Genomic DNA, 12,353 nt, shown 5'->3' on the forward strand with positions numbered 1-12,353 from the left:
TCCGATTTAAAAATAGCCTTTATTGCAGCTTCTCTCGCCACAAGCTGCTCTGATCACACAGAGGAAAACAAACAATCTATGCTCAGCATTTTCAGCCTGGTGGGGGGGAAGCAGACAATCACATCATGACCAGAATTTAAAAGAAAAACAAAAACAGGAGCATTATGTTTGGCGAAGGATGAGACAGTGATTTATCCTGAATAGAAAAAAAAGACAAACGGCAGATAGAAATTCCAAATATGAAAATATTTCAGCGACATGACATAATTTACATAGATTCTCCCGGTTTGCTTGTGTGATCAGTTGTGTCTTCAAGAGTGTGGCGATGTCAGAGTTCAGTCTTAACATGAAGCGTAACTCCCCTCCTGTAAATGAGCGCCAGGCTCGATCTTAATCCTCGTGGATGTTGAACAGCTTGGCCACTTCATTCAGATCCGCGTGTTCCTCTCCATCCTTGATTATCTGCAAAATAAACAAGACACAAACAATTAATGATGATCAAATCTACAGTTTAATCCCGACACATTTTTCTGACAAAGTGAGGATGCGTACCTTCCTCGCGATTGGCATCCTGTTGAACACGTTCCACAGAATGATGCCCACCACCACTTTGTCTCTCAGGTAGAAGATGACTCCTTTTCCGTAGTCGTCCTTGTTCTGCTGCACAACTGGAGCAGGCAATGAAGAGGCCACTGGGCTAACGGCTGTGTCCTCTGTTTCACTTTCGGAGCGGATCCCGGTTCCTGCCAGGCATTTAACAAGTAAGATGACCCAATCTGGATACACCCCTCGCCCATACCAATTAGCCCTACTCCTCCATTTTGCATGTTTACGCCCAGCGTTAGGGTGAAGTGTAAAAACCACATGGCCAACAAAAAGGACGTTTTTCACAGGCGCACTACAAACAGAGAGTTATGAGAACTCTAGCTAGCTAAAGTTATTAGCATTATTATTGCCGATTTGTGCAGGACAGTCTCGCATTTTGACGTATTTCCATGCTGGAAACCTACAACCTTTGCTGGCATAATATGCTAAATCCTAACCCTGGTTCTCAAATGTACTGTTTATTGTTGATTGTATGCTCCTACCTGACTCCTCTGTAGCAGCTTTAGGTGTATCCTTGGCAGTGGCTTTGGCAAACACTCCAACTGTTGGCAAGCTGCTGTCAACAATCCCAATCGCCTCGTAGCCTACATCTGGTCCCAGGTCACTCCTGTGAGAAGCAACAGATAGGAAATCATGTTGAGGGAATGTGATTCAAAGCTTTTAGATTTCATTGATTGATTTTCCTTGTGCTTTAACGAGACCTTTCAGTTCTACATACCTTTAAAGTTTGACTTAAAACATATTATATTTCAAACAAATGACACCCTAATGATATTGTTTTGGGGAGTTGAGCCAATATATAATCACAACGCTGTCATTTTGTGCCAGGTGCATTTTAGAAGCGAAAACAAAATCTTCAACTTTCTGTTGAAAATTAGCTGAAGTTTCTCCTCCAGTGTGAGGTACAGCAAACTGTCAAAACAGTCTCCAAGACACTGTGCACATGTTTGTGTACCTCACACAGCTCCTGCTCCAGACGCAACACAAACAGGGCTGAAAGGGCACTTGTTAAAAATTTAGCTGTGAACTTCTGTGACAACCTCAGGGCCACCTGATGAGTTTCAAGCTGGCTGATGACCTGCAGTAATGTCACAGCCGACCGACCTTGACAAATTACCTGCTGTGGTCATTCAGCCCAGAGAGCCTGTACACTTAATGTGGCAGCAATCAGAAGCATCCATCTGCTGGCACCTTCACAGTGTCACTGTGCCAACACTACTGTAAAACACCTGAATTTTAATGTGGTGTCTCAACGGTTTGACAAGTGCTCGGATTCTGGAGGAAGTGCCTGAAACTGCCTGAATAGTTTGCTTGTTTGATCAAGAATTAGAGGGAGAGCCTCAGGGCTTTTGTCTTTCAAACGAAATGAAGACTCTGCTCAGCCCTCGCTTGCCACTCTGAGTCTGCACGTATGGGACATGCTGGTGTGATCTGTCAGACTTCATTGAAAAGTCCCCTCTGATGAGCAGTAAGTGGGAGGCTAATATGGCAGAATGTTGCCTTTTTAAATGAGTGTTGGCTTTAAAACGAAAAAAAAAAACCCCAAAAACTAAACAGTTGAAATGTGGACCAAATCCTTGCACTTTCAAGACCCCTAAAGGTGATTAATTTAATAATAATACTTTGTAATTAACCAATTCTTTACAGTAATTCCTGCTCATTGTACTAATACAGCGTGTCATTATCCTGATTTAACAGATTTTATTAGTTATTTCTTAGAAATTTCTTCACATTACAACATAATAATGGCCTGTGCATTAAAGTTTAAACCAATATGCTCGTGCTAGTATTGTGTGTCAATTATGGCAAGTTAATTTATGGATTTTGTAGTGTAACAGCTTCTGTTATTACCTTTAAATAGCTCATAATGTTAATACTAACCAAGCAACCAATTGATTCTGCATCACACTGCCCCCAATTGTAGGTAAATCTGCAGACTTCATTTTAATTGTAAGTTTAAGCATCTAAATTGTTCACATATGTTTAAAATGCATTATTTGAATGTGTAGATGTTTTGTGTCCTGTGGTTGCTGTCTGTACACCAACAGGCTGATTCTGGAGACACACGGCATTCATAAGAACCTCATCGTATCATCAGACTACATCTGCTGAGCATAAACCGTAATAGTTTGACTAATGGCCCTGTGTGACCGTTTTTTTTTTTTTAACTGCTGTAAACCCGTGTTGTCAGCAGTGTGTCGTATTTCCCCAGCTGCTAAAAGCATGCACCCACAGCATTTGTCAGTGTAGCGTGGCCCACAATCCCCGCTGTAGTTCATTTTTTGGAAACTCCCTGAAAAACTGCTTCAGTCCCCTTGTGCTCATATCAGTAATGTTTTTAACAGAGTTAGTAAATTTATGATGGGATTAAAAACGTCTCTCCAAGTGACGCAGCCCTCGGCTGGAAACTCTTATCCTAATGTCCTCAAAAGGCACTTTAAATATTTCACAACTTAATGGTATTCAGGACTTCCAAGCAATCATGCATGTTCAGCTGACTTCTAAAAGGATTAAATCTGAGTCATTTGCAGATTTGTACATGCTGCCCGAGTGCCCCCTTATTTAAATGCATCCAATGAACGTCACGTGGATCCATGCAATCAGCAATTCAGACGGGATCTCGCTTTCTCTAATATTTCCCTTGATTTCCACTTCAAGCGGATTTCATAGCTTGCAGCCACAGCACTCATTTGCAGTTTGATTTTTTGATCCATGAAAGCCCTTAGTTAGAATTGGTAGCATGGAATAGGAAACACTGGAATACCCACCAGAACATAGACTGATGCCAGTAGGGTTTGTTGGCTCCCGTCATGTTCTCTCCTGCGAGTCTTCCACTCACAACGGCATGATCGTGGTGCTCCACTCGCCTGCGGCCCAGTCTGATGTCGTAGAAACACGCAGCATCTCCAGCCTAAATCCAGACAGAAGGGAAGGAGGATGCATGGATTAGATTTTCCAACTATGTTATAGTTTCATTACATGTCTACAGAAGGTGCACTGTTTCTGGACCATGCCATAGTTTGCCTGAGGGGGGCACTGTAATATAAAATATTACTAAAAGGTCAAAGGCATTTACAGTTCACCTTAACCTAAAAGGTAAACCCCATATATCCTCCACAGGTCTTTATGATCTTGCTGACCGGTCTTGTTGGCCTATTTAAATTACCTTATAAACATTAACTTACCACCCAAATATTGGATCTAGCTTGCAGCTCTGCATTGACCCGATAGCCACCAAAGTCAGAGTCCACCTCCAGACCTGCTGACTTGGCAAGGTCAACATTGGGCTCCAGGCCAACGGCTGCAACAATGTGATCGGTTTTCACCTACAAGGTGAAGCACAACATAATCAGTGACTAATAAGTCATTTTGTGAATTACACCGAACTTGTGCAAACACCAGGACCTACCAATCGTCCATCCTTCAGTTGGATTTCTAACTTATCATCTTTGCAGGTGACTGATTTCACCAAAGCTTCTGCGATGACTTTTACGCCCTCTAGAAAACCAAAAGGAGAGTATTTAATAAAACAGACATGATAAGATACACAATGAAACTCAGGCAATGAGACCAGTCAGACACACAAGTAAACAAAATGGGCGTGAACCTCTCTTGACTTTTGCTGTCGTCCAATTGCTCAGATACTCAGGCAACACCTTTCCCATGTTGCCCTTCTCAGGGAACATCTGTATCACCTCCAGGTCAGACTCATTTGCTGAAGAACACAGAAAGATAATGAGTGATCCCACAACAATCTAATTCACCCACATTCATTTTGTTCATTATTATTGTTAATAGTCTTACATCTCCTGCCGAGGGCACAGGCCAGCTCGCTGCCCAAGAAGCCACCTCCGATGATTGTGACAGACTGGATGTTTCTGGAGACCTTATCCAGAGCTTTAAAGTCCTCAATCTGTGGAGGACAACAACATTTATACGAAAGGTACTCCTTTGTTTTTAGTAGTTTGACACACGGTCATTATAAACACATTAAAACTGCCTTATATGCTTGTGTGAGTGTGTTAAGCTGTGACATGACTGCAATGATTGTTTTCGCAAGGAGACTTCTTCTTTTTTTAAATGTAAGACTATAAGAAACAGTTGGCCCTGTAGCCACATTTACACCACTGGTGTCACTGAGTAATCTGCATTTCCTGCAGTTTCTTATGAATTATATCTATGTGAATCTTATATCTGATAAAATGCTTTTAATGTATTTAATTTATACATTTTCTAGATGAAACTAAGTTTGCAAATGTTTGCTCAGTGGCTTCAATCATGCAACACTTTTACAATTAATCCCACAACAAAAATATTTTTTAGAGCTTTGAACAAGCTGTCAGAAATTCCCCAAACTGACACAGAGCTATCGCCCCCTAGTGGCTAAACACTGACCTTGCGGAACAAAGTCGTCCTCTTCATCACCTCGTCCCCTGCTCTTTCAATGACCTGGAGATTTCTGGGCACTCCCCCTGAAGAGATCGGCTCTAATTAGCTTCCACAAGGTTTATGCCACATCTGATAATACATTCTTTTTTAATATAAGGTGGCTTACCTGTTGCAATCAAACACTTGTCATACGAGATCTCAGTTTCATCGTCCAGTTTTACTTTGTTTCCTCTCACGTCCATGTGAACAACCTGAAGTGGATCACATCATATATTTGATGTCAAAAATATTGCTCAACACAGTCAAAAAATAAATATTCATCCTCAATTCTGGTATTAATGATTTATTCAAATACCGTCCTGTACTGTATGGAATTATAAAGCCAGCAGATTGTTGTGTCTGAATGTTGAAAGGAAAACAAAGATAAACCAACCTTTTTGCCAGTGAGAACAGCCACTCCTCCATTTTCTGCACTGTCCAATTCCTCTGGACTGATGTAAAATGATGCTGGCTGGAAGTAGATACTGAAAAATATCAAAAAATAAATTAAAAAAAAGTACCAAAATCATTGCACATGTTTCACCAGTTTCTGTCTAAATTCCCCTCAGCAGGCCATTAAATTGAAGTGAGTTGTTGCAACTTCTTTCAGCCCAACTTCTGCAGGTCAGTATACTGACTTCTTATAGTTGGACACCATACATTTCTAATAACCAACAATTATAACTTCATAATCAAGGTACCATTCCCGTAATTGCTTATTGAGGGATAATAATGTCTTCACACCCCTCAAGTTAAATGTTCTTTTTATATATTATGACAAACAAAGAAATAAATTACAGGGAAAAAAGTGAAATAGCAAGTATCAAGGAAGTTAAAATGGTCAGCTGAAGTTAAGCAGAGACTCATGCGGAAATTTCCTGAAAATGTATTAATGACATTAACAGCCATCTATTAACTGCTTCTCGGAAAATAGGGGTCATTTTATATCAATTTTGAGGGAAAGTTTGGCACATTTCAAATATGTTTCTTGGTTATTACCACCGATTTATTTATGAACCAAAATTCCCAACTTGTAAAATGAAATGTTACCCATTTTTCTTACATATATTTTTCTTATACCAATAATATATATTGTTTATGCAGAGTGTCTGCTAAATTTTTTCCACTAATCCCGCAAGTCATACATAAACCAGCCACCATTAATGAGAAATCCCAATACAGATTCTATTTGAGCTGGAAATGGTGCAAGTGACGAATACTGTAGAAAGAGGATGTAAGCAGCAATAGTTGACATGAACACTGACGTCCACGTGAATAGAAAATGTGCCACCGACAGAAACTCTCTGTCACTTGGACGACCACATGTCACAGCAGAAAGTGACAGATGATGAGACAGAACAAGTAGACAGATAGTAAGAAAGGTACTGAGTCAAAACAGGAATAATTCAAGGCAGTTAACTTAAATAGACCAAAGTACCATTCAAGAATCTTAAACACACCTTCTTTCTTTTCCATTCCACTGTTTGAAACGCAGTGTATCCGTCACACTGGGGTCGTCAGAGAACCACAGCTCCTTGGAGAGAGGTGGTCTCATGTATGGAAGGTCTGGCTCATCAGTCACTATCAACACCTGATGGTAAAGAATATGAAAATAAAAAATACATTACCGGTTGAAGCACATGAGGTAAAACACACAAATATTGCAGAGAGAGTGAGCTAAAACGAGGTGGATGATGAACTCAGTTCTGACTGACCTTGGCATTGGGGTCTCTGGCTCGAATGGACCGGGCAGCAGCAAAGGAGGCCGTACCTCCACCGATAAGGAGGTAGGGGGTGTGTGAGGGGACCTTGGGAAGGGCAGGGACAGCTTCCACTGCTGGAGTTTGTAAGAAAGAGCGACAGTATGCGAGACAGAGAGAGGAAATGAGGGTGGAAGAGAGAGAGAGAGAAATGCAAAAAGCAAAAGCAAGAGAGAGACACAGTCAGTGCATGATCTTAGATGCTCATCAGTACAACTCAACACAACACTTAACACAATACACAAATACAAATACACCTGGTGGGAGTAAACGTAACCAGAAATCAAATCTTCCATGTGAGTGAGATTACCCTTATCATTACAGGAACCTGGTGGGGATAAATGGGAAAAAAGTAATCAAAACTTTCCATGTGAGTGGGATTAACATTTATCATTACAGGAACAAACAAAGTGAAAAACACATGAACAGGTAGGGAGGAAAGCTGTAATGAGGAAAAATGTTAAAAACATAAAGAGAAAAAAGGTGTTGGAAATTAACATTAACATTATCGAAAATGGGAAGAGGTATCGGTGTCGTGTTTTCTCGCTTTCCCGCTCCAGCCGAGGACGGACTTCAGTCTTACCACTCTCTGCCACAACTTCAGGCTGAGGCTCGGCTGGCTCTGCTGCGGGGCTTTCTGCTGCTGCTGCTGCTGCTGGAGGTTCTGTTAGTGTAACCGGAGCATTAAGCAGTTAAGACAAAATAAAGGCCTTTAGATGCGGTAAATGTCACTGGTTCCATGCACAGGTCTAACCGAGCGCTTACCACTCTCCACAACGGGTGCAGGGGGCGGCTCTGTAAGATCAGCTGGGGACGGCTCGGAGGGGGCGGATGGCTCTGCTAGTATAGTGGTTGTAAAGTTACATAATGATCTCTAATGAGCAGAACAGCTAATAAGTGAAATCCACCATTAAGGGGAGACACTTACAAGTTAAAACATCTTACATGCACCAGTCAATTTTTAGATTTTGCTACAATAAAACATCTTCTTTTAGACTAGCAAGGGGTCCAAAATACACATTCAGGTTTGTTAGGTATGATGTATGATATTAGTTCAGATTTCTCTTCTGGATTTTTTCATGCAAATTAATGCATATCTAAGATAAAATATCACAAAACTTATAATACTAAAAATAATAGTTTAAATTTTAGTGATATCGGTTTGTAAAAGATGTTACTCTGTTCATTCTTTTGGTGTTTTCTCATACTCCCATTTACAGTCTGAAGGTTTTCACAGAGGGGTTTGTCATATATCATTCATAGCCTGACTTATTTAACATTTTATTCCTTAGAATATATCTTGATCTTGGTTTGATCCCATTTTTAGATATCTAAAAGATATCCAATTTAGCTTTTTTGTAATACAAAAAATGATCTTCAAAATGTAAGCTAACATCTGGGGCAGTTTTATGGCGATATCGGATATCTACATGACTCGAATCACCTGTAGTGTCTCCCCACTGAGCTGTAGCCATATACATTCTTACATAAAGACTCAGGTGAGAAGAAAGACTCCAATATTTTCAATAGAACGAGTGAATGAATTACATCGTAGATCCTTTCATCTCAAATCTTACCCTGCTCTTCAACTACAGGTGCAGCAGGTGGTTGTGCTGCCTCTTCTGGGGCAGCTTCTACTGGTGCTGCTTCTACTGGAGCAGCTTCTATTGGTGCTGCCTCTTCTGGGGCAGCTTCTATTGGTGCTGCCTCTTCTGGGGCAGCTTCTACTGGTGCTGCTTCTACTGGAGCAGCTTCTATTGGTGCTGCCTCTTCTGGGGCAGCTTCTATTGGTGCTGCCTCTTCTGGGGCAGCTTCTATTGGTGCTGCCTCTACTGGTGCTGCTTCTACCTGAGCTGCTTCTACTGGAGCAGCTTCTTCTGGAGCTGCCTCTACCACTGGCTCCTCGGCTGTTAAGGGTAATCCATAGCATGGGTTATTATTCAACTTTTCACAAGGTTATTGACGGGGACGACCATCAGGATCCATGCATTTATTCTGCTTCACCATGGAAACATTCTGCAGAGCATGCACACTAACACAATTACAACTGGAAGCCGCCTGAGAGACGCTGAGCTGAACATGAAGATGTAGCCCAGTGTCAGTAACAGTGTGATCATTTTTACTCCAGCATGTCTCAGCATATTGATGATCACAAGCAAAAGGAGCATTTCTGTTTTAAGAGTTCCTGTTTAAATTTAATCTTAAACACAGCATGAGAAAAGTCTGCGAGTAAAAGACGAATCCACTTCACAGGGCAGCTTCCAATTATGAACAATTATCACATCACCATCAACAGTAAAAGAAAACCCCTTTATAGTACACATTCACAAAAAGGTCCGACAGGAGATGTTCAATTTAACATAACAAATATGACAACAAAGCAGACAAGGAGGAGCCAACGTATTTGTCAAATGTACGGAGAACTCCGACAGCTGTGTCCCACAAATACAGGAATATTTACGATTCAAAATAATTGAGGGGAGTGTGAAAAGTTGTGCTGAAACTGTAAAGAGTTAATACACAAGGTTAGAGGACATGTACTAAATATAACCCAACAGAGCACACTGGGTGTGACACATGCAAAAACAGAAAAACACACGCGACAAGACAGTCACAGTTCATACAGTTAACCTCTCAGACAATACTCATACAGACGGGACAATACGCATGTAAAAAATACACACAGAGGGCCTCATGTATAAAACATGACATCACCATGACATTGTATTTGTGACATATTAATACTGTGGGACATTTTTGAGCAGGGACTGAAAAGGCACGTGTCTTTTACAGCCTGCTTTTCTTGCAATAACCTGAGCCATTTTCTCCCAGAAGTATAGTAAGTATACACATAATTCCTTTTGGGGTTTGTTTTCTTGGTTCACACATTTTATACAGGAGGCCCATGTTAGGCATGCATGTAGGGGTAAAGAAAAGTATGTAAACAACCTGGGGGAGGTTCAGTTGTTTCACTGGGGGCTGCTGCTTCAGCGTCAGGGGCAGAGGGGCTCGGTTCCTCCGCTGAAGGTGCTGCTTGGGGTTCTGGCTCCGGGACGGCTGAGAGAAAACATGAACAGATATGATTAACTCAGACTGACATTCACCAACATTAACTGGAAAGAACAGGGTTTAAAGGGAGTCATTTAACTCAATTCACCGCTAATTTGAAAAGTAGTAAAGAAGAAGCGACATTGTGCACCGCAGACGCAGCTGATTCCAAGCCAACCCTTTACCAATACACCCTTTAACGGATTTAAAAACAGATGTCTTTCAGTTGACAAAGTGAAACAGCAACAGGATTTTTCTTAAGATGTTTGAAGCTTATGTACAAGCTCTTTGTTCGCGGTTATAAAAATATCATAGTTAAACTTTACTACCTATTTAGTTATTAACAGCGGTGGAGTTTGATCTATAAATGTTGTCAACGCAGGAATGAGAGAGAGAGAAGACACTCACCCTCTGGCTCAGCGGCTTCCACAGCTAAAACAAAATTAAATAATTCGATCAAAACTTAGAATTCTTAATGTATTATACAATCATAATTACCAACAAGTTGGGACGCTGTATAAATGGAAATAAAAACAGAATGCAGGCCTGCAAACAGGCTTTAGTTGCCCTGCTTCCAATTTGTTGGAAAGGTGTCACTGGCATCAAATTCAGAATAAGCCAATATTTACAAACACCTATGAAGCTGACAGTACGAAGACATATTGGACTGTTTCAGTTGAGTGTATGTCAAAAAAGATTTGCAAATTATCACATTCTGTATAATTTATGTTTTACAGTCCCAACTCTTATCTATAAAACGATATATGTTCAGAAATGAGAGAGAAATGACTCACCTGCGGTCTCAGGGGCTTCTGCAGCTAAAACGAATTTAAAAAAATAATCAAAACATAGCACATGGCTCTGATGGGAATATCTTTAGACATGTTTAAAATATCATTTTAACAGTTGTGTTATCTCTAAAATCATCAGCTGCCAATACGAATTACTCACCAGGAGGCTCTGGGTCGCTTTCAGTGGCTTTAGATGGTCTGGATGAAATTTCATCAATACGTTCCTGATATCTTTGTTTGTCACCCTTCACAGTTCGGTACGCCTGTTAAAAAAAGAATTATCAACACTTATTTTCAACCAGATCATGTATTAGCCCAAATCTGCCAAAAGTGATACTCTTAACACCATAAACATTGATTTCAAACTGATCACTTATGATTGTCAGTGTATAGTAAGCCAAGTTTATACTCACGTATATTCCAGTAGCGACGAAGGCTGCTCCAACCAGAGCGAAGTACAGTCTGTTTTCTCCTCCTCCTCCCCCTGCTGGCCCGGTGGACATGTGGGCCGCAGGTACAAGTGCTGGTATTCGGCCATTAGTTAACCCTGAAAACACATTAAAAAGAATCAACTTCAGTCCAACAACCTTGGCAGTGCTTATAATAATATAGTAATTCAGACAGAGGTCAGTCATAGTGTCAGTACATCTCCCCAAAGCCATCTTACATACACGCATGCTAAATACTGAACTTACATTTACGATACTTGCAAGTATCATGTTTTTTAAAGAATGCATCTTTATCCTGTACCATGTGAAACACTGGTGCATCAAATCTATGTATTTATTTGTCATCACATGGCCTCAGTGGCCTTTACAATCTGGACAGTTAACGACATCCTCTGTCCTTGGACCCTCGATTCAAGTGAGGAAAAACTTGCCATACTGAGGAAAAAAAAAGGATGGAAGAAACCTCATCAATCTGGATGTAGATGCTCTAAAATCTTTGTTTGTGTTTATGTTGATCAGGCTTATCAGATTGCTCAGTCAATAACATCTCACTTTTCTATTTGGCTGGACATCAACAAGGGAGGAGTAGGCAAGAAACAACAAACATTACATTATACAAACAATAATTTATAGTAGAGCTGCAACAGCTAATCGATTAGCTGTCAACTATTGAATCGAGCGCAAACTATCTTGATAATACAAGTGATAAAACAACTTATCAATTAACTGAGAAAGTAATCAACAGATTGATCAACAACAGATTGGCTCTGATGCAGCATCCTCTCACACAATGGCTTGCCAATGACAATATCTGATTGGTAACACGTCATGATTAATATCCTATAAACACTGAACAATCTGAATCTGCAAATCAACTAATAACTTAATGCATCAAATAAATGTAGTGAAGAGGAGGTGTAAAGTAGTTTCCATCACTGGTTGTTGTAATTCTGACACAAATGAATATCAGTGCCAAATATAGTTTTTTTAGTCTCTTTGATTTCTAATCATCTGTATCGGTATTGCGCCTGAAAAAGCTATATCGGTCAACCCCTAATAAAAACAATATGACCACTGACATGACAGCTGCCTCGTCAGGCTACCAAGGCTAGACTATGAGTGTGACTTGCTCAAAATGTGACTGAAGCAATGAGCTGACTGGCGAAGACAAACACAGATAAGCCATTTCTAAAAGCTCAAACTATTGTGTAAATGCTGCTGGTAGCGTGATATTGGCAGAATATTCTTGTGGATGTCGACAATGAAAACAC

General features: G+C 40.5%; 1 protein-coding gene across 8 annotated transcripts in view; it reads right to left on the minus strand.

Annotated features, from left to right (window-relative positions):
• The window catches only part of aifm1 (apoptosis inducing factor mitochondrion associated 1), an 18,280-nt gene continuing 5,927 nt past the window's right edge, over positions 1–12,353 (minus strand). The window contains exons 2-23 of one of the 8 annotated variants that reach the window (XM_030437956.1): positions 11,047–11,180; positions 10,794–10,896; positions 10,637–10,660; positions 10,251–10,274; positions 9,744–9,851; positions 8,592–8,701; positions 8,372–8,501; positions 7,560–7,634; positions 7,378–7,458; positions 6,750–6,871; positions 6,495–6,625; positions 5,429–5,519; positions 5,162–5,246; positions 5,002–5,078; positions 4,411–4,519; positions 4,214–4,321; positions 4,016–4,104; positions 3,792–3,932; positions 3,375–3,517; positions 1,089–1,213; positions 553–743; positions 9–462 (exon numbers count right to left, since the gene is read on the minus strand). In XM_030437956.1, coding sequence (XP_030293816.1) covers positions 391–462; positions 553–743; positions 1,089–1,213; positions 3,375–3,517; positions 3,792–3,932; positions 4,016–4,104; positions 4,214–4,321; positions 4,411–4,519; positions 5,002–5,078; positions 5,162–5,246; positions 5,429–5,519; positions 6,495–6,625; positions 6,750–6,871; positions 7,378–7,458; positions 7,560–7,634; positions 8,372–8,501; positions 8,592–8,701; positions 9,744–9,851; positions 10,251–10,274; positions 10,637–10,660; positions 10,794–10,896; positions 11,047–11,180 — 2,273 coding nt within the window. In that variant the 3' untranslated portion in view covers positions 9–390. Of the gene's footprint in view, positions 463–552; positions 744–1,088; positions 1,214–3,374; positions 3,518–3,791; positions 3,933–4,015; positions 4,105–4,213; positions 4,322–4,410; positions 4,520–5,001; positions 5,079–5,161; positions 5,247–5,428; positions 5,520–6,494; positions 6,626–6,749; positions 6,942–7,377; positions 7,459–7,559; positions 7,635–8,371; positions 8,702–9,743; positions 9,852–10,250; positions 10,275–10,636; positions 10,661–10,793; positions 10,897–11,046; positions 11,181–12,353 lie in introns of all 8 variants that reach the window. The other 7 variants (XM_030437957.1, XM_030437954.1, XM_030437955.1 and 4 more) reach the window with 7 other exon arrangements.

This window comes from Sparus aurata, chromosome 13, assembly GCF_900880675.1.
Source record: "Sparus aurata chromosome 13, fSpaAur1.1, whole genome shotgun sequence".
NCBI classification, from domain to species: Eukaryota; Metazoa; Chordata; class Actinopteri; order Spariformes; family Sparidae; genus Sparus; species Sparus aurata.